At 39.4% G+C, this 27,553-nt stretch overlaps 1 protein-coding gene across 4 annotated transcripts in view; it reads left to right on the top strand.

Annotated features, from left to right (window-relative positions):
• Positions 1-27,553, top strand: part of CDK14 (cyclin dependent kinase 14) — a 591,864-nt gene that overhangs the window by 433,295 nt on the left and 131,016 nt on the right. For all 4 annotated transcript variants that reach the window (XM_025378501.1, XM_025378504.1, XM_025378502.1 and 1 more), the window contains one exon: positions 5,869-5,932. In XM_025378501.1, coding sequence (XP_025234286.1) covers positions 5,869-5,932 — 64 coding nt within the window. The remainder of the gene's footprint in view (positions 1-5,868; positions 5,933-27,553) is intronic.

Genomic DNA, 27,553 nt, shown 5'->3' with positions numbered 1-27,553 from the left:
GCCCTGTCTGCAGCACATTCATTGTGCTGTCGGAGGCAGTGCAAGCTCCAGGTGGTTCCTCTGCGTTTCCACCTGATCATCGTATTTCCGGGTGGAGAGTGCACAGTCAGGATCAGAATTAGGAAGTTCTGCTTTCTCTCTCTGGCTCTTCTGGGAACTTCATACCATCTGTTCCAGAGCAGGGTGTATAATATTGCAGCTGAGTTCTGCTGAGCCACTTCATAGGTTTCTTTTAGGGCTTCTCACTAAGGAGCCAGAAAAAAATCTTCCAGATCCGAAAGTAGTACAGCTGTGAAGCAATCATTATTTTAGAGATGTTATATGTGTGGACTTTCGGAGTTGCAGCTTAAAAATCATCAGTTCTGGATAGTAGAAAGAATGTTTAAAATGTGTTTAAAAAGCGGGCATTTGGCATGTGGTTTAAGATGGGATGACAGTCACACTCCGCCCTATCCTAAGGGACTGGTTGTTCTCCAGTCCCTCAGAATCCACAGCTGAGTCCGTTTAAAATCCTCATCGCCACTGTAGTCGTGCCCCTAAGATGTAAAGCCTTGAAGTGGGAATCTGGTGCTTTCCGTATCGCTTCATTAGGACACACTTCTGTGAGCCAGTTTTATTTGTGTCCCAGAGGCCAGAATTCCTCTGTGCTGTAGTCTCCGTTAGAGACCTCTCGGTCCCCTTGACCCAGGAAGAACCGTTAGCAGGTCTTGTTCTACTTAAATCACAGGTGTTCAGGAAAAGCCCATGGACTCCTGTTTAGCAGCCCCGAGGCCTGTGCAAAAGCAAAGACTAGAAAGTGAGATAATTTGTGGAATTAGTGATAGTTTAGAAAGATAAGTAAATATTTCTAACAAACACTAGTTTGTCAGAGTTACTCTGAGCTCTAGAAGTTTAGAATTTGCTTTTCTCCTGTTATTTGGAGTAGGTATTTTCACAGAGAGGCCCTCTTTTTCTCAGTATCTTCTCTGCTCAACAGAGGCTGACATAACGGGCAGAACCTTGGCCACACCTGCCAGGGCAGAGGCACACCTGGAGGAGTGAGTGTGGGGCCATCATTACCTCTTAGTTCCTCAGGGTCAGGGGTGTAGACCTCCACTGATAAGATGAGCTTGTCCTTTTTTTTTTTTTTTAAACAGATGTTAAATAGTCTAATAAGAAATCACAGAAAAGACTTCTAGCAACTGTATATTTCTGAACAGAGGGACGTGAGACCATTTTGTAGCTTGCATTTTGGCATTTGCTATTTGTTACCATATGTGTGCTGAGGAGTGCCAAATGTTTTTCTCCCTCTGAAATTCCTCTCCCAAGATCCAGACGTGTATTTCCAGCTGCCCAATCTTGACCTGCAGGCGTTTCTAACATTTAATAGATCCAGAATGAAACCCTTTGCTCTCAGCCTCCAAACTTGCTTCATCTCTGGCATTCTTGATTTCAGCTAATAACTTCTTCCCTGTATGAGTGGATTTTAAACAGCAGAATATATATTTTACATCATGATTCACTATGTATACACACAAAGATGTAACTTGAACAGAAGTTTCATAAAACAATATGTATCTTTACATTTATGTTGCCCTCTGATATCTTCTCTTGAATTCCATCTTTTGAAAAGTGCCGATGTCAACTCCCTTGATGAATTTACAATCCCCCAACCAGTCATATGACCTGCAATTTGCAAAAACCTTAAACAGAGATAAAATGCAGTCTCCTTGAATTCAGCATCTGGCTTCTGCTTCCCATCCTGTAGTGCAACCTGCAGTCTAGCCACAGTGTTATCCAGACACACCATTCATTCACTCAGTCAGTCAACATTTACTGGGTGCGTATCTGGTGCCAGGCACATGGTACACTAAGTATCCAGAGATCAACATTGTCGTCTCCACTCTGAGGACCACGATGCGGAGACAGATGAGTAATCTAGCAATTACCAGGTAATGGCGAGGTTCTAAATAGAAGTTTGCATAAAGCACTCAGACATCACAAACAGGCAGCATATAACTTGGACCAGAGAGTCCAGAAGGTCTTTCAGGAAAAAGTGACCCTTGAACTAAAGCTACAAATAGAGGTAGGAGTTCAGCTGGCAGGATTAGGGCAGGGCATTAGGGAAGAGTAATCCACTATGAGAAGACACAGGGGCTGAGCATTCTGTTAATTTGGAGAGCTGAAAGTGTTCTGACATAAGCCTCTCCTTATAACCATACACTCTACTGTCACTCCCACCCTTTCTTTACTTGGCAAACTGTGACTCAGTGTTCCCTCTCCCACTAAACCACCCTCTCCCAGTAGCCTTTCTCCCTGCCCCCAGGAAGACTCAAGCCTCCCTTCTTTAGGCTCTGACCTCACTCTCCCATACCATCAGCTCTGTTATGTTGAAGGCCATTCATCACCACCCCGGTTCATCTGCATCACTAGGCCAGGGGCACCTCAAGGCAGAGTCCACGTTCTTACATCTTCTGTGAGGAGTACAATAAGTGTTAGCCGAATAAAGAGCTGAACCAATAAAGGAAACAGGAGATGGACAAACCACAGACACAAGTTTAGGGTAAATCTGCTTAAATGGATACGTAGAAGACTTTTCGGTGTATCATAGATGGAAAGGGGCTTCAAGTGTCATGAACCTGCCTATTTACAGAGCTGGGGACCACATTTTAAGTGTTGGTGGCACCTCAGGTGCAATTTTCATTTTCTTTGTGTTTCATTTGCAAAAGATTATTTTTGATTTTTAGAAAATACTCTTTTTCTTCTAACTTAAATATGTCTTGTTAATGGAACTTGTTCGTGAATTAATAGGAATGAAAATCTGGCATCAGAGACCACACATACTCTCCCTTAGTGCACAGGTAGCCAGTCATTGCTAATCATACATTAAACCCAAACTGTTTTTTCCAAAATGGTTTTTACAGGAAGCAAAATTAATTTTTAATTATTCTTTTCCTTTGCCCACTTTCTGCCCACTTTGCATTTTCTGTGTAAATGGTTCAGGGTTGTAAGCAGGACAGTTTGAGGTCTAGAATCTCAATAGTTAAACCTGTAATTGAAAAAGAAAAGTCTAATGTATTTGTTTCTTTCCTGGAAATTTTTATAGTATGACCATAATATTTCATAATCACTTTGAAACAGAACACTGGATATGGATGACGATAATGCCTATAAAAAAGTTTTGCAAACGCAAGCATTGTCAAAACAGAGGCAGCCAGGAAAACAATTGTACTTTATTAGGAGCAAGAGAACAGGGCTCAGATTCTGGCTGGACTTTTCATTGTTTATAAAACTTCCATAGGGTCTAATTTTGCATGTGACAGATTGGCTGTGTTCAAGTTGTGATTTTGAGCTGACATTTTCTCCCTTTTGTTGCTAAAGTTTAGTACTGTTGGACTTCTTTGTCCTTGATGCAAATTTTAGTGAGAACAAAGTGGAGCATTTCCAGATTAGCTGTATGTGCTGCCTGCAAATTTGATTGTTTCCTCTTGAAATAATGATTGGGATTATTGAAAAGAAAGGGAGAAATGCCTTTTGCAGAGACACTGTTATCATAAGCGTTTATGTCAGAGACAATGCTTTTGTCTCTTTTCTCGTGTTACAACTCTTCCAGCTCTCTTGCCTGCCTCCTTCCCCCTCATCATCCAGCCCATCAATAACGTGACCTAGTTTGTGTAGATCTGTCTATTGATGTTAGTATTAATTAGTGCTTGAAAAAGTAACCAAGTATGAGTCTTAAAAGAATTTTTATTTTCTCATTTGCTGATGCTGGATTCATGTTTCAGCCAGGAACATAAATACATGTATTTAATCCTGATTCACTAGAGTAGGAAGCAGGGAGTTTGGCACTTACTGTGTACGTGCCACTCTTTGACATCACTGCCATGTCACCCACTAGTAAATAAATGCATGAACAATTTGAGCCCTGTATTACCATTTGGCCTAGTAGTGCCTACAAATCCTCAGATAAAGTGAATATGCTTCATTTCCTCTGTTGACAAAGAGTCAAACTGTAAAATATTTGAAGAGATTTATTCTGAGCCAAATATGAGTGACCAATGGCCCATGACACAGCCCTCAGGAGATCTTGAGAACATGTGCCCAAGGTTGTCAGGCTACAGCTGGGTTTTATACATTTTAGTGAGACATACGACATCAATCAGTACATGTAAGATGTATATTGGTTCAGTCCAGAAAGGCAGGACAACTGGACGTGGGAGCTTCCAGGTTACAGGTGAATTCAAGGATTTTCTGATTGACAATTGGTTCAGAGAGTTATTACCTAAAGACTGAATCAATAGAAAGGAATGTCTGGGTTACCAAAAGGGGTTACCAAAAGGGTGGAGACCAAGGCTTTATCATGCAGATGAAGCCTCCAGGTAGCAGGCTTCAGAGACAATAGACTGTAAATGTTTCTTATAGGATTTACAGAGTCTGTCCTATCAGTCTTAAGGCCTGTGTTGATGTTTCTGCTGGTCAGCTGTGCCTGAATTCCAAAAAGGAGACAGGTATAATGAGGCTCCTGTGTTATGCTCCCCTTCTTCATGGCCTGAACTAGTTTTTCAGGTTAACTTTAGAATACGTTTGGCTGACAGGAGGGGTCCATTCAGATGGTTGAGGGGCTTATAATTTTATTTTTGGTTTACACCTCTCATAATATCTAGTGGTCCTTCTCCTCCTCTGCTGGTTTCCAGCTTTATCTCTTGCCCTTTCTAACCTGTTGGTCTATCCATGTTTATCCAATATAGTTTGAATGACGCCATCTGGAATCATTATTGGCAACATTATGATGCTCTGACACCCTTGAACATAGAGTCCCTGTGGAAAAAGTGGGCAGTCTAAATTTTCCCACGTGGCTGGAGCCTCCCTGATCTGACTAGACCCAGTTTTCTGTGGGTTCTTTGAGTAATATCTAATACTGACATAGTGCTGACTGTGTGCTAGGTAGCATTCTCCTACCACATTGAGGTAGGTGCTGTCAACACCCTCCAGTTTACAGATGAGGAAATTCAAGCTCAGTGGGGTTATTTCTCAGCCCAAGCTTACATGGCTGGTAAATAGGGGAGCAAAGATTTGAACTCAAGGTGTCTTCAGAGCCTGGCCTCTTAACCCTGAATCTCCCCTTTCTAGGTGCTTAACCCTGAAACTCTGTTCTCAGTCAGTGATTTGCCATGATCATTGAGTATAAGAGCCATAGATCATGGAACAGAATATTCAAATGGAATGTGCCCAGTTACATGTGAGCTGGAATTGCCCATGAATTCCTTTCCCCAGATCAAACATTGTAGTGATAGAAAAGTAGATGGAGAAAGAAGGTAGACATACAGATAGAAAAAGGAAAACATGTGGGAAGAACAGTATTTTGGCAAAAGGAAACTGTAAATCACGTAATTACAAATTGTAACTGTAATGAGAGAATTTGAGCATTCTAAGCTGTCAACCCTGCCTTTTTGAAACATTATAATGCTCAGACAGAGGATGTGGGGTAGAGATGGCAGAATTGTTGGAACTGTTAAATGATGAGACTGGAGTGAAAGACAAAAGCTTATGAAGGAATCATGAGGGACACATACAAACTTCATTCAGCAGCATGAAGATGACAGCTTATTGTTTGATTCATTAGCCTACTTATTAAGTTTGGACTTGATAAAATATAGCAGATTTAACTTGTCTTACCACATTCAGCTGTATTTGTTATAACACAGAGATTCATCTTGGGTGGCTCTTTAGCCGGGTTTGTTTTTACTGAAATAAAATCCCTGGCACACAATAATGGAAAAAAAAAATACCAGAGTTTCATAATATGTAGTGTACTATTTTTCTACACTTGAGAATTTTGAGTGCTTTGGAAATAATAAGGCTGTTCCACAATTTCCTGCTCTCCACTAGGTTCTTGGAACGCCAAATGAGGACACATGGCCTGGAGTTCATTCTTTACCACATTTTAAGCCAGGTATGTTTCGTTAATTACAGATGACTAGGTGCTTCCTATATGCAAAAGGTGAGTATATAAATGTTCCCGCTCAAGCAATATACCACCTTGAAAAATTTTGGTTACTTTTTCCATTGTGTACTTTATCTATTAATGGAATTGTCCTTTTGTTTTCACAAATTATTTGTCTGATTTTCACCATATATACTTTATTTTATTTGACTGGTTGATTTTGCAGTAACCGTTAATTTCATCATCAGTTAGACTGGCATCCATGTCTACAAAAACAAAATTTAAATTGGGGTGCTGTAACTCATCTGTGTCACTTCTTGCAATAAGTGACCAGGAAAAGTATTGGATTGTAAAAAGGAAAAATCATATTTTTATTTCTTTACAAAACTGATAAATATATGGTCTATAATTTGAGTTTAAACATGTAAGATGTTCTGAATGTTCTATTGTACAGCATTCAATATGTTTTCATGTAAAATATTTAAACCTAAACACTGAAAAATCTGAAAGAAATGTGAACTTTTAAAATAAGTTGTCCTTTTTGTTCACCAGTAGGTGGCAGGCTTGAAACTTTGTTTTAATAATTACACTTAACAGACGAATCTCAAACATGGTCTAATTTTTATAAGAGAGGGGAAAGGTTTGGAATTGAAAATATAATAAAATCAGTGGAATGAATTATTGTAAAAATTATTCTCTTGGTGGTTGTGTTTTTTTTTTTTTTCTTCTCTCAGTTATAAAACATGGCTTACAAAATGCAGACCCACCATAAAATTACTGAAAGGGATTTTATAGAAGCTCTAATAGTCCATTATCCTATGAGGGAAAAGAGCTATGAATAATATCTATTAGAGGAGCCAAATATATTATTTTGCTTCTCTTCCCCTCTTTTGGGGAACCATCAGGAATAAATTATCAGTTCCAAAGAATGACTGAGTTGGGAAACTATTTTTACTCTTAATATTTTTCTTCTGAAAGTGTACAGTGTGTTCAGAATTATTTTATCTTCTTCAACTTCCCTGAAGACTCTTTGTACTTTTGCTGGAAATTCTAAATGAATTCTATGTTCTGAAAGACTATAGAAAACTAACAATTTTAAATGGACTGACTCTTTTTTTAAGCAACCAAGAGGCATCCTCTAACGGATCCACGTGTTCTTAATGGAGTGAAGAGCACAGTTCTTTATAGACGATCCAATTGTGGGCACTTCAAGAAGGTTAATTTCCCTGTGTTAGGACCTAAAATTTTAAATTGTAGGCAGATAAAACAAGAGAATTTGAAAAGATTTAAAATGAATAAAGTTACAGACAGAAAGGAGCAATTAAGATGAAATCATTTGGCCTGCCTAGTTTCTGGATTAGAAAACATGGAGTAATTTATGTGCTTTTGTGGGAATAGAATTTATCTTCATCAACAACATACAAAAGCATGTATTAGTTGTATTTTGGAAAGTACTAGGATGTGGTACCCATTAAGATAACAGATTGTGAACTTCAAGACACCAGGGACTGTTCATTGTACATATGTGGTGTTCAATAAATGTTTGTTGCACTTGATTGTATTGAATGTTAGAACAGACATTATGTATGTGACTCCTCTGGTGGGCATATACAAACTAGAATATTTATGTTTCAGTTATTAACATTAGGTGTAAGCCCCACAACAGACACATAACACATAGAAAGTAATAGGAAAACAGAAAAATAACATACGAAGATAGTGGAAAGCATGGGTGGTGATGAGCAAGAAGGTTATTCCAGGCAAAGCTCAGGGCTATGAACCATAGCACATAAGTATGATAAGTGTTTCCTGAGTTTGCTTGAAAGGAGTCAAGAGGAGACAAAACAACAGACTGAGTCAAAGGAAGCAAATCTCCGAGTCCTTCCCCAAGCAACACTTACCAGACCATCCAGGGGAGCCCCCAGTCCCTGACCTCGTAGATCTCATAGTCCTGGAGAAGAAAATATACAATCCCAAATGAGGAAAATATCAGTGCTAGGGTCCGCCTGTCCCAACTCCACTCTCCAGCTCCTTGATCTACCCCAAGGAGTGCCCTAGAGAGTCTGGAAAAGATAATCTGAGACATAAGGACAAACTTTGTTTAATTTTCTAATACATAATAAATTTAAGCAATTTAAAATGTCAAGCAATAGGAAAAAGGAGCATAGTGCAGAGCCGCCTCCCCTCTGCCAACTTCCCTAGAACCACTGACCCCACCACAGGCCCCCAGCGTATTCTTATGTTTCTTTCCTTTATGTAAATGTAAGAAATTAATATTAATTTTTACTTTTCTCATATTAAACACAATTCCTCATCTTATTTTTCTCATTAATGCATCTCATCGATCTTCTCATGTCACTGCAAGGAGGAGACCAATGTAGTGTCCCTCTTGTCTCACAGAGCTGCATTGTTTTCTGGTGTATGGATTTAACCCATTCCCTAATTAGGGACAATTGGGTTGTTTCCATTGCTTTGCTATTACAAATATTAATGCACTGAGTAGCCTTGAGCCTATACATACACATACACAGTGCACATACGCAAATATATCTGAAGGATAAATTAGGAGAAATAAGGTTAAAGAGCCAACAAGTATAGACAATTATGATTTTGACCACTTTCATCAAACTGTTGTCCAAAGGAGTAGTATCTGTTGTCTCTGTTGCCAGAATACAGGAGAATACTTCTTCCCACAGCTGCTTCTCCTCTCTATGCTATGTGACCAAACTTTTGGATTTTGCCAGTTAGATGACAAAAGGAATTTCAGTAAAATTTTAATTTGCATATGCCTTATGATGAGGTTGAGCATCTTTTGATATGTTTCAGGATCATTTCTATTTCCTTTTCTCTGAATTCTTTTTATCTTTTGGCCAATTTACAGTTGAGTTGTGTGGTTTTTAAAATCTATTTCTAGAAGTTCTTTGTATTTTATTTTATTATTTTATTTTTAGTGATGTTGCCCAGGTGGGAGTGCAGTGGTACGATTACAGCTCACTGCAGCCTCGACCTTCAAGTGATCCTCCCTGCTCAGCCTTTCAGGTAGCTGGGACTAACTATAGGTGCATGCCACTATGCCTGGCTAATTTTTTTTTTAATCTTTTGTAAAGATGAGGGTCTTGCTATGTTACCAGGGGTGGTCTCGAACTCCAGGCTCAAGCAATCCTCCCACCTCTGCCTCCGAAAGTGCTGGGATTACAGCATGAGCCACCATGCCTGGCTGAGTTCTTTATATTTAAGAGAAATTATCCCTTTGTCCATGAAAAAACTTTTGCTTCTTTAAAATTTGAAAAATGATCCTTTCTAATTTTTAAGCAATTTTGAAATAATCATTGTCTTATGTCTCTCATGTCTTCCTTGACTTGCCTAACTGAGTAAGTTTTGCCTTGAGAAAAAAGCCCATGGTGTTTTTAGAATAGTGGAGTTATGATTTAAAAAAAAAATGGAGAGAGAGGAAGTCTTGTTATTTTGGCCAGGCCAGTCTTGAACTCTTGGTCTCAAGCAATTCTCCCACCTCAACCTCCTAAAGTGCTGGGATTACAGGTGTGAGCCACTGTGCCTGACCACAATTTTTTTAAAGACCAAATTTCTGTTATAGGTATATGTACAAATTCATATATGTGTATCTGTGTAAGAAAAACCAATTTGGGTTTTCAAGTGGATTACTTTATGGCTATGATCTAGGCCATGAATAAATCTTTTGGTTTTAACATATGCTAACCTAATTTCCTAGTAGTTGTTTTCTTAAATAACTTACTTTTTTAGTTAATGTCTACGAAATAAGTTAAATACACCTACTATTTCAGCAATATTTCCTGAGCACCACTTGTATGTGTAGGGACTGGAGATGTTGCATTGAACAAAATGCAAATGATCCTTATCGGGAGAGACATATAGTAAGTGAAATATATCATATATTGGGTGGTGATAAGTACTGTGGAGGAAAATAGAGCAAGAAACTGGTTCAGGAAGTTCTAGGAAGGGGGGTGATTTACAGTTTAAATAGGTTGATCAAGGAAGGCCTCCCTGAAAAGAAGACACTTGACTGAAGAATATGAGAGGCAGAGCCAAGATGATATTTGAGGGAAGAACTCTTCAGGCAGAGACAAAAGCAAGCACCAATGCCCTGAATGGGGAGGAGTGGAGGGCTGATAATGAAATCACAGATCACATAGGGCCTTGAGGGATACTCTGAGTCCTTTGCCATTGATCTGAGGTAGAAAGCTCTAGAAGATTTTGAACAAGGCAGCACAGGAGCTGGTTTATGTTTTAGTAAGACCACCCCATCTATTATACTGAGAATTGGGGGCCAGAGAAGAAGCAGGGGGGACCCCTTAGGTGGCTATAATGGGAATCCAGGGGAGATGCAATGAAATGTACTGTGAATAAAATGACCTTCCCTTTTCAACTCCTATGATTATCCCAGAACTCAATATGGTTTTCCCTTGGAAAAAAAATATATAACAAAAATGGAGAAATATTTTTAAAATAATTCCTGAAATAGTGAAAGAACAATTAGTTAAAAACTGAACTTTATTCTTTACTATATAACCTGTATATCTTCTTCTGTGCTTACATAAAACTTCTTAAACTCAGCATATTCCCATAGCAACCAGGCAACTATAACAGGTCCCAATGGTATTATATATTATAAAGTATGTGCGTGTTACATGCAATAAGGAGTCTGTGTAAGTCTCATTTGTGTTGCTATAAAGGAATACATGAGACTGGGTAATTTACAAAGAAAAGAGGTTTGGTTGGCTCCAGGATCTGCAGGCTGTGCAAGAAGCATGACACCTGCTTCTGGTGGGGGCCTCAAGAAACTTCCAATCATAGGAGAAGGTGAAGGGGGAGCATGCATGTCACATGGTAAGAGAGGGAGCAAAAGAGAAGAGAGGACTTCCCTAAAGTTAGTGTCAGAGGTGTAAGTAGATCCCAGGTCTCCGTGGGTCTTAGTCGAGTGTGCTTTTGCTTTTGTTTTTGTTTTGCAGCCTCCATTATGAAATAGCATTCTACTGAGTGTGCATCACAATTTCTCATTGTCCTTCTAAAGAACAGTTTACTGACAATTAGACTATTTTAAAAAGCAGAAAAGTAGAGAAGATCTGATCTCTGTTTGGGAAAATATGTACACCAATACACATCAATATTACAATATTACACCAATACAAGACTCTTTTTAGCAACCAGATCTCTCACCTGAATTAATAGAATAAGAACTCACTCATTATCCTGTAGAAGACACTGAGTTATTCATGAGGGATCCGCCCCCATGACCCAAACACTTCCCTCCAACATTGGGGATCGCATTTCAACATGAGATTTGGAGGGGACAGACATCCAAACTATATCAGAGTCTAACCTTGGAAGCTGCTGTTTTTCTGTCATTTACTTCTATTTAAATTTCTCTTAAAAGCAATGGAAAATAGGCCTATTTCATTTTTGAACCCGATTACCTTCCTGTTTCTTTTCCCTTACCCTCAGGGTTCCGTGGTTAATGGTCTTTTAAAAGTAGGTCTCCTTGTCTCCCCCTTCCTCTCTCATTCCAGAGTGTCTCCTTTTATCACTGTGTTCAGGATGCTTGCTGTGGGAAAGTCTCGAGGTGAGAGGTTGTGCTGTGGTGTTCTCAGTACTTCAGTAATTCCATAACTTGGGGTGAGATTCATCACAGGCAAACCCCATGCTCTAACACAAAGTAAGAGTCCACTGTTAAAATAAGTCATACTCCTTTCCATGGGTTCATAGTTATTCGCTAACAGGAGGCTTTTGCATAAGGCTCTCTGCTATAAATTCCTTCTAGGATAATGAGAGGTTCCCCTGTGTGAGTCCCAGGATCACTTTCTCCTACCAGCTTTACCCCCTTTTTGTATCCCATCGACAGGTGGTGTGGTTCAGATGTCTCCGCTAAAGTGGCAGTGCCATTTTTTTTGTTGTTGTTATAAGACAGACTTATCATTTTTAAAAGATGCATCTTGCATACATGTTTGAGGGGTTGTTTAAGCTTCATAGAATTGTGGTAACCCCAGATCAGGGCAGAATATGTGTAGACATTTGAGGTTCTCCAGACCGGTAGAATCAGAGTAATGGATGAAGAGTTCTGGCAAGGCTTTGTAATTTCCAGCTGTCAAGGAGTACCCCGGGGCTGCATGAGCTGAGAGTGCCAGTGGTGTTTGATTGTGCCTTAAGCAAAGTGAATGTTTGAGCCAGAGGAAGCCCCAGGGAGCATCTAGTCTGGCTTTCTTCTTGTGAGGTTAGGAACCTCAGGTCCAGAGATGCTAAAGAACTTCCCTAAAGTTAGTGTCAGAGGTGGAAGCAGATTCCAGGTCTCCCTGGGTCTCACCCCCTGAGTGTGTTTGTGTTTTTGTTTTTGTTTTCCAGCTTTCATTATGAAATAGCATTCTACTGAATGTGTATTACAATTTCGCATTGCCCTTCTAAATAACAGTTTACTGACGGTTAGACTATTTTAAAAAACAGAGAAGTAGAGAGGATCTGATCTCTGTATTTGGTAAAATATATACACAAAACCACCAATAACACTTGTATGAAATGGGTTAGCCCTGAAATAACATGTAGATTCCATGTATAAATGCTTCCAACAAAAGGGACATTCAAAAACTATTTAATGGCTGATTATTCAGGAGCTCAAAAAGGAAGGCACTGTGAAGTTCAGTGAGGAAAAAAATGCTGCTAGACCGGAAGCGATTAAAAGTAATGAAATTTAGAATAAAATAATTATATTTTCCAAAATCAAGCAAGAGAATAGAGCATTTCTAAAGTGGTTATATTATTTCTAAGGGAAAGTTATCCAATAGAAAAGGCTGTTTGATTCAGGAAACTTTGAAGAAAATGGACAGTCTCCCAACGAATGAAATAATGTAAAGAATTTGCCATTGGAGGCAATTGGGGAATGGTGATACTTTAAACACACTGTGCCGAAAACTAATTCTACAGACACATTGACCTTAAAGGGAATGTTTACGTATGAACTTAGCTGTATCAAGGCTTTGTAATGAAGCAAAACAAACAAACAAAAAAACTTCTCTTTAAGTCCTTCCTCTTCTCTGGCCTGACTGGGACCCCAAAACCAAACAGATCCACACGTTTTTGTTCCAGAGGGAGGAAGTAAATCATTTCAGAAATAGAATACTATGGTGATAACACCTTACATTTTATGCTATATTTTATTATTTGCAAAGCATTTTAATATATTATCTCATTTGATAGTTAGAATAACTGCATTATAATAATGCTTTTTGCCTAATATTGTTATCCCATTTACAGATGAAGAAACTAGGAAATCGAGGCTCAGAGAGATAGTGTGACTTGCCTAGAGATCTCATCCCTCCAGGCTATAGCAGAGCCAAAACTCAAACCCAGGTCTTTCAACTCTAAGCCATTCTCAGTGATGCCTCCTCCTCTCTTTAAGAGAGCTTCGCTGCCCGTAGACCTAGACCTGTGAAGGAGAAATGTCAGGCTCTTCCCAACTCTGTCTTGTGGCATCTTGGAAAAGACCTCTGTCTTCCTGGACATTCCAGATCCACCCTCCACTTGCTGGGTATGGGCATATTCTTCCACCCTTTAAACCTATGCCTCCAATAAATCTTCAGCTCCAAAATGTCCTCTGCAGACGTTTAGTCTCAGATGTGTAGTCCTTAGTACATAATGTCGGAACTGCCCACTTTCCTCATTTTCAGAAGTGAGGATGTTTGAACCTTTAGCCTTTACTGACATTCTTGGCTTTTCCTGAGTCTTTTAGAAGGTGATAGAAAAGCTGTGGATGCAGCAGAAATTGTTGTTGGGGTGGGATATTCCATGCAGGAAGACTAGAGGGGGGCGCCTCTTTGTGCTGTGATGTTGCCCTGCACAGACCACACCTGCAGTGAGGGGAGGCCTGTGAAGTGCTGAGATACCTTCCTTACTCTTCTAGAAGAATCATGTCCGCTCCATCCAGCCTGCAGACTTCCTACTAAACTGTTTTTACATTCCCTTCAATATTTGTTATTTATACTCTACCTATTTTTAAGAAGATTTGAGCTAGCTGACATAATTGATATAAAAGTACTTTCAAACTGTTAGGGGCATGTAACTGCAAAATATTATTTTTTTACCATTTATACCATGTCCTCTGCCTGCTATCTCCTTTCCCACTTACTCTTTACACTTTGACTCAGGAATTTTAAAATTTTTTTATGATTGATAGCAACTATAATGATTATGGGTTAGGTCTAGGCGTATGGGCTGTAACTATGTGATGGTTATTAAAATGGACTTTAAAAATCATTATATAAATATCTGGCTTTTATCTCAGATTTTATTGCTAAAAGCCTTGTTGGTCTGCTTGACACAAGCCTTAGGGTATTTAGAGCTCTCTCCACTAACCATCAACTATCACCTTTGTGAACTTTGCTGTCCCTCCTCCCACAAATAAATGCTACTTTAATCACATAGTGAAAAAGCCAATTAATTACTAAATTTATGAACTATGTGAACGTTATAAAGCTAAGGAAGTAAAATATGTAAACATGACAGGAAGGGCAGACTTCACTTTCTGATTGAGTCAGCCATACTGGGAGGTCGCTGGTGGTTGCTGGAGAGCAGATGCTAAAGTTGAGAGTCAGTGTTTCCATCAGCAATAACTGCTTTACGTCTGCTCATGAGCTTGGATTCTTATTGAGTGCTTACTAGGTGCCAGGCAGTATTGTGGGTGCTAAAGATGCAGTCGTGAACAAAGCAGATGAATCCTTTTTCTTGCAGAGCTTACATGCTAGAGAAGGGACTAATAATAGACAAATTACAACTTACTATGCCTGTGAGCACAGGGAGAGCGGCAAGAGACAATTCAGGGGGACAGGTCCTTGGAAAGTCAGGGTGAAGAGTCAGAATTTTACTTGAAATGTGAGTGGAATCATCGGAGGGTTTTCAAGAGGGGAAGAAATCAATGCTTTATGTTTTCAGAAAGACCTACAGGCTACAAAAAGTCACGGACTCATTTCAGAGCTGGAAAGAGGTTTCATTTGAAGTGTGAAATCCTTGATTGGTCATTTCTGCCTGCAACCCTGGGTCAAGAAGGGTCTATAAAGGCAAGTACTAACTCACAGGGAAATTATTCTCCTACCAGTTAGCAGTGATGCCACAGACACGAAGGATATTTTTCCTCACAGGTCCATAGCTGACCAGGGATTTGATATAAAATAAGTCAGAGATATGACCAATGATATGAAATAAAAATAAAAAAGAAACAACCAAAAACCTTGATAATCACTTAAAAATGCAGAATAGCAATTCATTTCCTCTACAATAGGTAGATTAAGGAGGGAAACCCCTGTAGGAATGTTATAAACCCATTTCAGTGCAAAGGAGGGACGATCTGTACTTTGTCTGGATGTACTTGAAGAATTTCACATTTATTTTCACTAGAGGGCATCAGTAATGATGGAGACTAGCAGAATGTCTAGAAAATGCCAGAAAAAAAAGTAATAAGATTAAATTTTCAAGGGAAAAGGAAGTTCTACTGATAGCCGACTTATTTTTTTAAATCCTAAATAAACTGGTTTTATTAGTTCCACTCCCTGGAATTTTGTAAAATTCATTTTGGGAGTTATTCACACCTCACATCGCTAAAGTTGATATGGAGGGCCAATCACCATATAAAGACTTCTTTCCCTCTTCAGTAATTCCAACCCACCTAAGAGTATTGAAAGTCTTGTATACTGTCCAATTTGTATGATTTGGTTAAAGTCATATTGAAGAAAAGAAGTAAACATTTAGCCTAAGAATTTATAGCAGAATTCGATGAAGACATGGATGATTTACTTGATACTGAAAGAACTGTCATCTCTTTTAAAATAAAACATTTGATTGAGTGGTTATATACCAGTGGCATTTCCATAAACTGGCCATACACTTTTAATTGCTTTCCTAAGTTTGTAACCTAATGTTTTATGTTTATCCTTCCCACACATGAATGCCAGCAAGTATATAACTAGGAATCTATGCATTGTGTAAAGTCCTCCATAACTCCTGACCCTGAGCTTTTAGGTACCTTTCCAAAAACTTTTTAAAAATCAAGATCTTAGGAAGGGAGATGAGGGGACAGGAAGTTTGGATGTAAAACAAGAAAATGTTACCCCTTGTTTTCAAGTTGGGTGTTGACCACAGTACCTTGTGTAGGACACTGTAGCTTTAGGGAAGAAATGGGACTTCACCAAGCCAGAAGCTTGCACAGGTGTCCAATTTGAGCAGTGATTCCACACCACTATGAGAGATTCATGACTAAGTGGTTGAACCAAGGTTAGGGTGAAGATTTTCTCTCTTAGGTGCCTGGAAATATTGGATGCACAGAGAACAGCATGGTGTTCGGTAATCTGAGTATTCATATAAATTTTTCAGCATTTGAAAGTTCTTAGAAACACACAATAATGGCAAAAATTTTAAGTGTCACATAGTTGATGATGCTAGTTTGCATTGTATAGCTCTTTCCTGTGTATCAAGTGCTTTCATGGATGCTATCTCAGGAGGTCCTCCCACTAAGGAAGGTAGACATGGCAAATGGACAAAGCTGAAGCTCACTGAGGAAAATACTGTTTCATGACACAAAAACAAACCACCACAAAGGTGTACTATACCCCACTAAGTATCTGCCAATTACTACACCCGGGTGAGCTGGGTTTCAGCTCGTGTTGGCTGGGCCCTGCGTTTCTGGGCTTCTAGCTGAAGGTTTCGGGTATGTTCTACATCCCTTTAATCCTCTTCGGAGTGGCAACTATGGAAGAATGTCCTTCTTACAGTGAAAGGCAGGACACAAAAGAGCAGACCTAAGGCCACAGTCACATTTCAAATCTGTTTGTGTCATTACCACTGTTCACACAAACTGTCGGTGGGGCAGAGAAGTATCATCCATTCATGAAAGTTGGAAGAGAGGAGGGAGTGATTATTTGCTGAATAATCATCTCATCTCCCATAGTAGGTTCTGACTCCTAGGCTTGTCAGCTACTCCTAGCTAAAACAAGTGAGTTCATTTTTTGCTGTTTAAAAAATCCTTTTAGGCCATTATCACATGGCTCCTTCAAGACAAATGCATGACTATGGAATAATAACTCTCATTCTAATACATAGATGAAAGAAAAAACCTTCACTTCCGATACTTAAGATGCAAGCATCTTACCCCCAAAATGTTGAAGTCAGACCAACAGGATGATAAACTGACTACTAATTATTCGCTCTGGCGTAAGATCTGATAAGATTTCCTTTACGTACACTGTCCTTCATGCAGCACTGGCAGAGAGCACCTTTGTAGCTAACAGACAATAATACTCCCAATGGAGATTGTTTAAAAAGGACGTAAGTATGTATGTAAACAGGTGCTTGTGCCTTTAGAGCCAGCTTTGTAAATCCATTTAATAATCTCTCAACTGTAAAAAAGGAGGACAATTGACATCCTCTCAGAATGCCAATCCTGACTCTCCACTAGTGCATTAGAATCACAGGATTCTGTATCAGGAGTTAGAAGAGTATCAACGTATTTATGGATTTTATTAATTTAACTGTTGCCTCAAAATGAGTAATGTAGGGTAGATGAAGCATTTGCCCTCCCAGGAGTAATACTGCTTTCGATATACCATGTGTCTCCTTCCGAAGTATATAACTGTACAAGATGGTCAGTTTTTTGAGTATATTATTATTAATAGTTGCAGTAGCAATATTAATAGCTAACAGATATTGAGTGTTTTATTTATGTGTCAGAACTTACCAGCGTTTGAGATGCATTTTCTTATTGAACATTTGTAGTAACTATGAAGTAGGTATTGCTATTATCCCAATTTGAGGTATGGGGAAACTGAGGCACAGAATGATTAATCTGTTCAAGGTTTCTAGAATTTGAAAGACATATGTTTCTCATTCCCTATAAACACAAGACAGATTTATTCTCCTAGACTTAAAAAGGTAAGGCACTTTGACAGCAGGTGGAAAGGGAGTTGGGAGTGAGGAATGTTGCGAATCTTGTTTGTGTGAATGTTCTTATGCCTGTTTTTCGTTACTGGTCAAGGAGTTTTGATCTGTTTGTTCTGCTACTAGCTTTGTGCATTATCGGGGTAGCACTTCAAGTCTCTGCCATTTAAGACCCAGAGGGGTGTCATGGTATAATGGCTAGAAGCATAGACTCCAGATCCACACTGTCTAGGTTCACATCTCTGCTCTGTCACTTATGAGCTGTGTAACGTGGACAAATTGGTCAATGTCTCTGTACCATTTCACCATGTAAAAAATGAAGATAATCATAGCCCCTACCCGTAGCATTATTGTGTGGATTACAGTGAGTTCATATTTGCAAACCACAGAGGATACAAGAAACATCTGTTAAATATCAAATAGGAATCGTGGGTATCCTAGCTCTTTGGTAATAGTAGACTGGGATTAGAGTCCTGGTTCAGTCTCTGTCACTATAGCCTGCATTATGGCCTCAGGCAACTCAACCTTTCTAGCCTCAGTTTACCCATTTATAAATTAAGGGTTAGGCCACCGGGTTGTTTGGGTCCCATCTAGCACTGTCTGGAGCTGCTCTGTCTTCCCCTTTAGAGAGTTTGGATGGGGGATTTGGAAGGGGAAGGGGATGCACAGAGAGTGAGACACAACATCTTTCTCCTACTGTCTTTTCTGGGAGCTGTAAATTTGTTCTTGTTTATGAATAGTATGCTTTAGACTTTAATAACTGCCTAACTGATTAAACTTAGTTCTCTAGAGAAAAATGTCTTGTGGAAAGAGAATTAGTCTATGACTTTTAGATAGAGGAAGGTGTAGATGGTTTGGAAACCTCATCTGGGAATATGCATTCACTAACCCCACAATGTTATTTGTATATTAGAAACACAAATGTTATCACAAGCAATAATGTTTAATGAATACGGTAGAACATTTGTTTCCAGAAGTTACTCAAAGATTACTCATTTAGAAAAGCACACTGTTAGTAATTGAAGGATGATTTGCTATAGCCAGGGCAAGTCAGGATGATTTTGCCTCACGTGTAAAGGACTGAAGAGGCTGCTCAGCATTTTAAGGTAGCTCTACTGGGTGGCAGTGACAGGGCAGTGCAATTCTGTTCCGCATTGATGTGTTACATCAAAACCTCTCACTGATAATGCTGGGGCTGTGTCAAATCTGAGCCATTAAATATCGTAGGAATATCAAGTGTTTTAAAGGTGTGGATTGCAGTTTAGAGTAACATACATATTATTCTAAAATGACTGTTGGAATCACCATGTCCATTTGGAGTTAAGATATCTAAAATCCTAAGATTTTGGGAAAGTCTGGCCCTCTTTATTTGAGGTAAACTCTTTTCTACTGTATACAAATACTGCTTTACTTCTGTTCCAAGAACTATAGATTCAGTGTTTAAAATATCTTGATCAGAATGTTGACTGCAATGTTCACTGATGGCTTGGTTTTCCTAACAGATATAAGAAAGTAAAACATGCATAAAAATTCTTGTGAATAGTTGTGAGTGTAGCTTTCTTCTATTGAAGGCCTCTCAGTATTGGTTCGCATGATTTGTTGGAGGCTACTTGTGACCTTGTATGTTTGCTGCCCCACTGTATTCGTAGTCTCTAGCAAATTGCAGACACACAGTAAGTATTTGTAGAATGAATGAATAAATACTGTGCCTTCTATCCAAAAGGATTTGAGTGTGTTATTTGTAACATAAAGAAATAATTAGGGTAATTGTTTGAAATATAACCAGAGTGATTTATGACAGTGTTAATTGTTCATCCTTATAAGAGACTGGAGCCTTTTGCCTTCACGAAAGCAACCCCCAGAAAGGCACTGGGCTCAGCATCTCCGCCAGATGATGACATGCCCTTCAGTATGGCCACAGCCTTTTGCTTAAATCATTACTACTTTTTTACCAGCTCAGTAGGAGTAAATGCATATGTTACAATGACAAATAATCCTAAATTGAAATTGTGAGTAACTGAATGTATGATTTAGAAGAGTTAATTATGAAGAACAGCTAGAATTTCATATGGCATTTAAACATACTCATTTTTATATTGATTTATAAACTAATGCTTGTTCCATGGTATTGTCTATATTCTATGATGTCAAAGCCATTTGCAAAAGATCTACTGAAGTTTGAGCCTTGTATAATCCTTCTGTGGACCCCCCTCCTTGTCTGCTCACTCCCCCTCCTCCCAAAAAAAGAAAGAAAAGTATGAGCTACAAATCTAGTTTCAGCCTTTCAAGTCCTTTGAACATAGTTGAAGTTTTTTATTGGTTGTTTGAACTTTTTATTCATATGTCTTTCTGTCATTGAAGTTAAAAACACAGCAGTATAAGATACAAAAACATTGGTGAGAAGAGAGTAAGGAAAATTAAAATTAATCTCCTGAAGTATACACTGCATGCTTGTATGCAAATGAGTAAAATCCAATTTGGGTTTTATCTTCCTGTGGGTTAAAGTTTGCTTTGTAGTGCCTCAAGACATTTCAGGTGTAGCTTTTTTAAGCCAGGAGACTTTACAATATGCAGCATTGTTCTCCAGTTGTTTTCCTGTGGAATGTCAACGAATTGCAGTGCTTACCTGCATGGCGGTTTGAGAGAAAACCTTTCCAATCTTCTGTTCCCTGCCCTGTCACTTAGCAAGTGATTTCTTCTCAGCAAGCTCTCCTCCCTGGTCTCCTGCTGTGTTGGGATCATCCTCTGCAATGTCCCTGCACTAAGAGGAGAAGGTGAAAATCAGCCTGCAGGTTCAAATTAATTGCACTTCTCAGTTATGCTGTGAGTTAGCCAGTGCTTTAAATAATGACATTCTAAACTTCTAGTTTAAACATAATTGGAAAGAGAAAGTTGACATTAAAGTAATAAGTGAGAGTAAACTTAAGTGAAGGAGAACAGTGTAAAACGTTCATATGCAAATACTCAAATACTCTGATAAAATTATTCATAAGCAGTTGACTATTTTATTAAATATGCTTGTTATCAACTTGGGGCACCAATTTCAGCACCTTTTTGTTTTCAAAACTTACATGGCTAATTATATTGTTTTAATCTATTGGAACATTACTTTTATTTATGATGGAAGTAGTTTGTAAAATAAAATTTTTTGTTCTAATTATAAATGTCATGTTCATTACAGAAAACATTAGAAATGGCTCCATTTGAAATTATGTACTTTGGCAGTTATGATCTGAAAGCTGTTGGATATAAACGATGAGGCTCTGTGTGTTCCTGGAGCTAGCTTCTCGTGTTTGAGTTTGTCCTGTCTTCATTTGGAAAAGAAACAGATGCAGTTAGTGGCTCCAGCTGTAGTCTCTGGTGGGAACTCTGTATCCATACTGTAGCGTTTTTCATTCTGTATCTGTAATTCTATATTTTTTCGATGCCACCGAACTGCAACCAGGACTTAGTTATTTTTGTGTGCCTATTGCCCAGTGCAGCACCTGGCACACAGGCAAATGCCCAGGCAATATTTGCTTAAAAAGTTAAGGTTTTATGTGAATATTGATGGAAGGTAAACCTGAGAACGAGGCTTTATTCTTTTTTATTTTTTTTATTCTCATATGGCATGTTTCACTATCAATTTAGTCTCTTTTGTGCACAGCTAAAATTGACATTGTGTTTCTGGAAAAAAAAATTATATTAGCATATCCTGTTAAGCTCTAAAAGAGGCAATTCTTAGAACTAATATTTATGTGCAATTATTAATTGCTAAGAATAATAATTTACTTATAAATGCAAGATTGTATTAATTTTATCTGTAATAGAATTCCTATTCATCCTGAAGTCATAGCAAATTATTAAATTTGCTTTGTGGATAGTACAAAGTTAAGGAAATCAAATTTGTTTTATGAGGACATTTGACTTAATTAATATTTAAAATGCCTCTTGCTTTCTTAATACCAGACTTTAGATAATTAAAAAAAAAAAAGAACTTTATATAAAGAAATATTCTTCCCATTTCTCCTTTGTCAGTTAATCCTCAGACCTAGACTATGCCCTTAAATTCCTGTTCTGCACCAACTGGCTGAATTACGTTGCATCTTATATAATGCAGCCTAGTAGAGAATAAACTCAGAAATTAGACATTCCTTTGAAACAAATACACATTTGTTGGTAAGCCCTTTTGCCTGTGTCTTTAGAACAATGGATGTTTGTAATCGGGGCTGATCATCAGCTAGTGTACATCTTTATTGCATCATGGCTAGTTTCTGTTCTGATTGGTCAATGCCTATGCCTAACAGGTTATTAAATATTTTGTCAATTACCCCTGCTTGACTGATAACTCCAAAACTCCAGGGGAACTCCTCTTTATATACCTTCGGAATTACCACAGAAAGATTAACTTATCCAAATAGTAATTGAGTTGTGTGTGAAATTCCACATCTTTGTAACCTGGAAATTGGAGATCAGTCAGTGCTCTATGAATCATCCCTGACTCCTCCCTTTCTGTCCCACTTCATTTCTAACTCACCAGTAGATCTCACTTGTTCATCCTCCAAAGCATTTTCAAATTCTGATCCCCTTCTCACTGCATTCACTCAGTTCCCATACCCAAGTCATATTGTCTCTCTTCTGGACAGTAATAAGCTTTTGTTGGGCCCCCTGCTTCCAACCTTGCCTCTTGTAGTGAACTCTCCAAATAGAAGCCAGAGTGATACTTTTATATTAAAAAAAAAAAAAAAAAAGCCCATACCAGATCATATCTTAAAGGCCACAAACCCTTCTTCCTGTCTCTGTCTCAGCCTCCACCTCTCTCTCCTGGGTTCTATGTCAGCTGCAGCTATCCTGGCCTCCAGCACATTCCAGCCTAGCATACTCCTTATGGGAATGCAAGCTCCCTGCTAATAGGAAGGTTTTTTACTTTGTTTCTCTCCTGTGTCTTCAGCCCCGAGAATTATATACCTGACACACAGTAGTTGCTCAATACATAGTAGTTGAAATGAATGAATAAATCATTGCATAATGTTTAAAGCTAGGAAGCTGAGTGTGTGTTTTTTCTTTTTGTTCTTCTTATCCAATGGTATTCTTGTACATGAAACATACCATAACAAAAGCAATGTAAGTCATTTTTATTTTCTCCTGTAAAAACTTATAATTAAAAGCAGACAAGAAGTCAGGCACAGTGGCTTGTGCTTGTAATCTCAGCTACTCAGGAGGCTGAGGCAGGAGGATCACTTGAGGCCAGGGGTTTGTGACCAGCCTGAGCAACACAGTGAGATGCCATCTCTAAAAATAAATAAATACATAGTTAGTAAGGCATGGTGGTGAGTGCCTATAGTCTCAGGTACTTGGGAGGCTGAGGTGGGAGGATCCCTTGAGCCCAAGAATTGAAGGCTACAGCGAGCTATGATTGTGTCACTGCACTCCATCCAGAGTGAGATGCCATCTCTAAAAAAATTTAAATTTAAATTTAAAAAAAGCAGACAACACTGAAAAAGGATACCAACCATTTTTAAGCAGAATTAAGCCTAATAAGTATTAAATCATTAAAAAGAAATAAGATCAGTACTTTAAACAACTATTTAATGTTACCGAAGGATGTATACATGAATGCTGTCTAAATGGAAAGACACAAACGTTTTACATCATCCTTTTCAGATTAATATATATTTTAATAGAATGCAATCAGATTTCCAATGGAAACAATTTTTAAAATTTTTTGTTTGTTGTTTGTTAACACAGGGTCTTGCTCTGTCACTCAGGCTGGAGTACAGTGGCACGATCATGGCTTAGTGCAGCCTCAACCTTCCAACCTCAAGGGATCCTCCCACGTTAGCCTCCTGAGTAGCTGGAACTACAGGCACACACCACCACGCCCAGCTGATTTTTCAATTTGTTTGTAGAGTTAGGTCTCCCTGTGTTGGCCAAGCTGGTTGCAAACTCCAGGGCCCAAGCAATCCTCCCGCCTCGGCCTCCCAAAATGCTGGGATTATAGCCATGAGCCACCACACCCAGCCTGTGTATTGTGTTGACTGACTGTTTTATTTTAAACTGGTCTGCCCTCATAAGAAGAACCTAAAGTGTTCTCACACTGGTCTACATCAAATCTCCTTGTTTTGCTTTGCTAGAACACTCACCACTTTCTAAAATTAACTCATTCATTTTGCTGTTGTTGTTGCTGCTGCTGCTGCTGCTGCTGGTGATGGTGATGATGGTATTTATGTTTTTATTGTCTGTCTCATGTTTCTAGAATATGAGCTCCATGAGGAAAGAGACTTGTTCTGTTTTGTTCATGCCTATTCTCATCATGAAAAGAATGCTTAGCACATATTAGGTACCATTAACTATGTGTGGAATTAATGAAAAAGGAAATGTTCAGGCTGGGCTTAGTGACTCATGCCTACAATTCCAGCCTTTTGGGAGTCCGAGGCAGGAGGATTGCTTGAGCCCAGGAGTTTGAGACCAGCATGGGCAACATAGCAAAACCTCATCTCTACAAAAAAATTTTAAGTTAACCAGGCATGGTGGCATGCTCCTATAGTCCCAGCTACTTGGGAGGCTGAGGTGAGAGGATCAGTTGAGCTTGGGAGGTCAAGGCTGCAGTGAGCATGATTATGCCATTGCACTCCCGCCTGGGTGACAGAGCAAGACCTTGTCTTTAAAAATAAAAAAGGAAATGTTAACAAAAAGAAAGAAAGAAAGAGATGTTCAAAACTTGCCCCAATAATTTTTACCAAAAAAAAAAAAGAATACTAGTAAGAAAAGACATTTCCTGGATAACAAGAGGCACTCTAATGAAAATACTATGATAATGACATACATAGATGAGTATTAAAGAGTCCAGGCTCTTATATATTTTGGAATGTAATATAGGACAAAGGTGTCACTTCAAATTATCAGAGAAAGAGTGATCTATAATGATTGATTTTTACCAAATCCTGGCATAATCGTCTGTCCTCCTTGAACAAAGAAAATGTCATACCGTATTTACAAAATAAATTCCAGATAGTAAAGCCAAGAAGTAACAATTTGTTTTTAAAAAAAAAGTAGGAGAAAAATGAAGTTATTGTTTGTATAAAATCAAGATCAGGGTCTTCTTCTTTAAACAAGACAAGAAAGCCAAAAGAAAAAGAGTAATTTGGGGCAGAGCCAAGGTGGCCGACTATGAAGCAGTGGCGATCCAAGGCTCCCATCAAAAAGAACTAAAACAGCTTGCGAATCCTGCACTGGCAACTGAGGTATCCAGGTTCTGTCATGCGGACAGACTAGGCAGCTGGCATGATCCACAGAGAGGAAGGAAGAGCGGTGTAGTGTGGCGGCCCACCTGAGAGCCACACAGGGCAGGGGACCCCTCACCCCCTAGTCAGGGGAGACAGTGAGTGAGTGTGCTACCCAGCCTGGGAAACTGTGCTTTTTCCACGGAACTGTGTAACCCGCGAATTGGAAGATCCCACTCATGAGCCCACATCACCAGGGCCTAGGGTTCCAACCATGGAGCTGCTCAGATTTTCAACAGCCACTAAGCTAGAATCTGCTTAAGCATTCCAAGCTCCTGGTGGGAGGGCTGGCCATCACCACAGCTGCGGCTACCTGCTGTCTAAACCCTCAGAGCTCCGTCAGGGAGGGGCAGCAGCCAATACTGGGACTGCTAGCTGCCTAACACACTAAGCTCCCAGGGCAAGATAAGGGCAGCAGCCATTTCTATAGCTCTAGGCTATGCTCTTCCCCTGCTGAAGCCAGGGAAGCTGGGTGGCTCGGTCCCAAGAGGGATTCCCCACAGCCCAACACACCAGCTGTGGCAGACTGTGGCCAGAGTACCTCTTCAGACCTGACCCTGACTCATCTTTTCTCACGGGAATGGGGCGTCCCTGCAGAAACTCCAGCAACTCCAGCCAGGGGCTCAGGGGCAGAACTCTGATCTCTCTGGGCCTTACACCTAGGGGGAGGGGTGGCCATAGTCTCTGCAGACCAGCAGACTTCGTCTTTCCTCCTGCTAGTTCTGAGGAATCCAGGCAGCCCAGATGAGTGGGTTTCCCTCCAGCTCGGCACACCCCTCCACCAAGGGACAACCAAAGTACTTCATTAAATGGGTCCTGCTCCCCGTGCCACCCAACTGGGTGAGACCCTCTAACAGGGGTTGTCAGACACCCTACATAGAAGTGTTTCTATTGGCATCAGGTAGCTGCCCCTTGAGGTCAGAGATCCCAGAGAAAGGAGCAGGCACCCATCTTTGCTGTTCTCCAGCCTTCTCAAGTTCACTCCAGGCACGAGAGTGAAACAGATAAATAGGGCCTGAAGTAAATACCCAGCAAATGGCAGCAGCCATACAGAAGAGAGACCTGACCATTGAAAGAAAAAATAAACAAACAGAAAGCAACAGCAGCATCAACAAAAATGTTCGCAGAAAAACCTCCTCCAAGGGTCAGCAGCCTCAAAGATTGACACTAGACAAACTCATGAAGATAAGAAAGAATCAACAAAAATACACTGAAAACCCAAAAGGCCAGAGTGCCTCTACTCCTTCAGATGATTGCAACGCCTCTCCAGCAAGGGCACAGAACTGGACAGAAGATGAGATGGATGAAGTAGGTTTCAGAAGGTGGGTAATAACAAACTCTGCTGTGCTAAAGGAGCATGCACTAACTCAATGCAAAGAAGCTAAGAACCTTGATAAAAACCTTACAGGAGCTGCTAACTAGAATAACCAGTTTAGACAGGAACATAAATGACCTGATGGAGATGAAAAACACAGCATGAGACCTTCATGAAGCATACACAAGTATCAATAGCCAAATTGATCAAGCAGTAAAAAGACAGAACCTACAATCGATTGTAGTACCTGAAAGAGACAGGGAGAATGGAACCAAGTTGGAAAACACACTTCAGGATATTATCTAGGAGAACTTCCCCAACCTAGCAAGACAGGCCAACATTCAAATTCAGGAAATACAGAGAATACCATAAAGATACCAACCCCAAGACACACAATCAGCAGATTCTCCAAGGTCAAAATGAAGGAAAAAATGTTAAGGGCGGCCAGAGAGAAAGGACAGGTCACCTACAAAGGGAAGCCCATCAGACTAACAACTGATCTCTCAGCAGAAACCCTGCAAGCCAGAAGACAGTGGGGGCCAATATTCAATGTTCTTAAAGAAAAGAATTTTCAAACAGAATTTCATATCCAGCCAAACTAAGCTTCATAAATGAAGGAGAAATAAAATCATTTTCAGACAAGCAAATGCTGAGGGATTTTGTCACCACCAGGCCTGCCTTGCAAGAGCTGCTGAAGGAAGCACTAAATATGGAAAGGAAAAGCTGGTGCTAGCCACTGCGAAAAACACACCAAAATATAAAGACCAATGACATTGTGAAGAAACTGCGTCAACTAGTGTGCAAAATAACCAGATAGCATCATGATGACAGGATCAAATTCACATGTAACAATATTAACCTTAAATGTAAATGGGCTACATGCCCCAATTAAAAGACACACTGGTAAACTGGATAAAGAATCAAAACCCATCAGTGTGCTGTATTCAGAAGACCCATCTCATGTGCAAAGACACATATAGGGCCAAAATAAAGGGAGCAAAAGTTACCAAGCAAATGGAAAGAAGAAAAAAAAAAGACTGTGGTTGCAGTCCTAGTCCCTTGACAAAACAGATTTTAAACCAACAAAGATTAAAAAAAAGACAA

The sequence above is a fragment of the Theropithecus gelada genome, chromosome 3 (assembly GCF_003255815.1).
Source record: "Theropithecus gelada isolate Dixy chromosome 3, Tgel_1.0, whole genome shotgun sequence".
Lineage (NCBI taxonomy): Eukaryota > Metazoa > Chordata > Mammalia > Primates > Cercopithecidae > Theropithecus > Theropithecus gelada.
The sequence above is the reverse complement of the archived record's forward strand: the minus strand, read 5'-3'. Positions and strand labels throughout refer to the sequence as shown.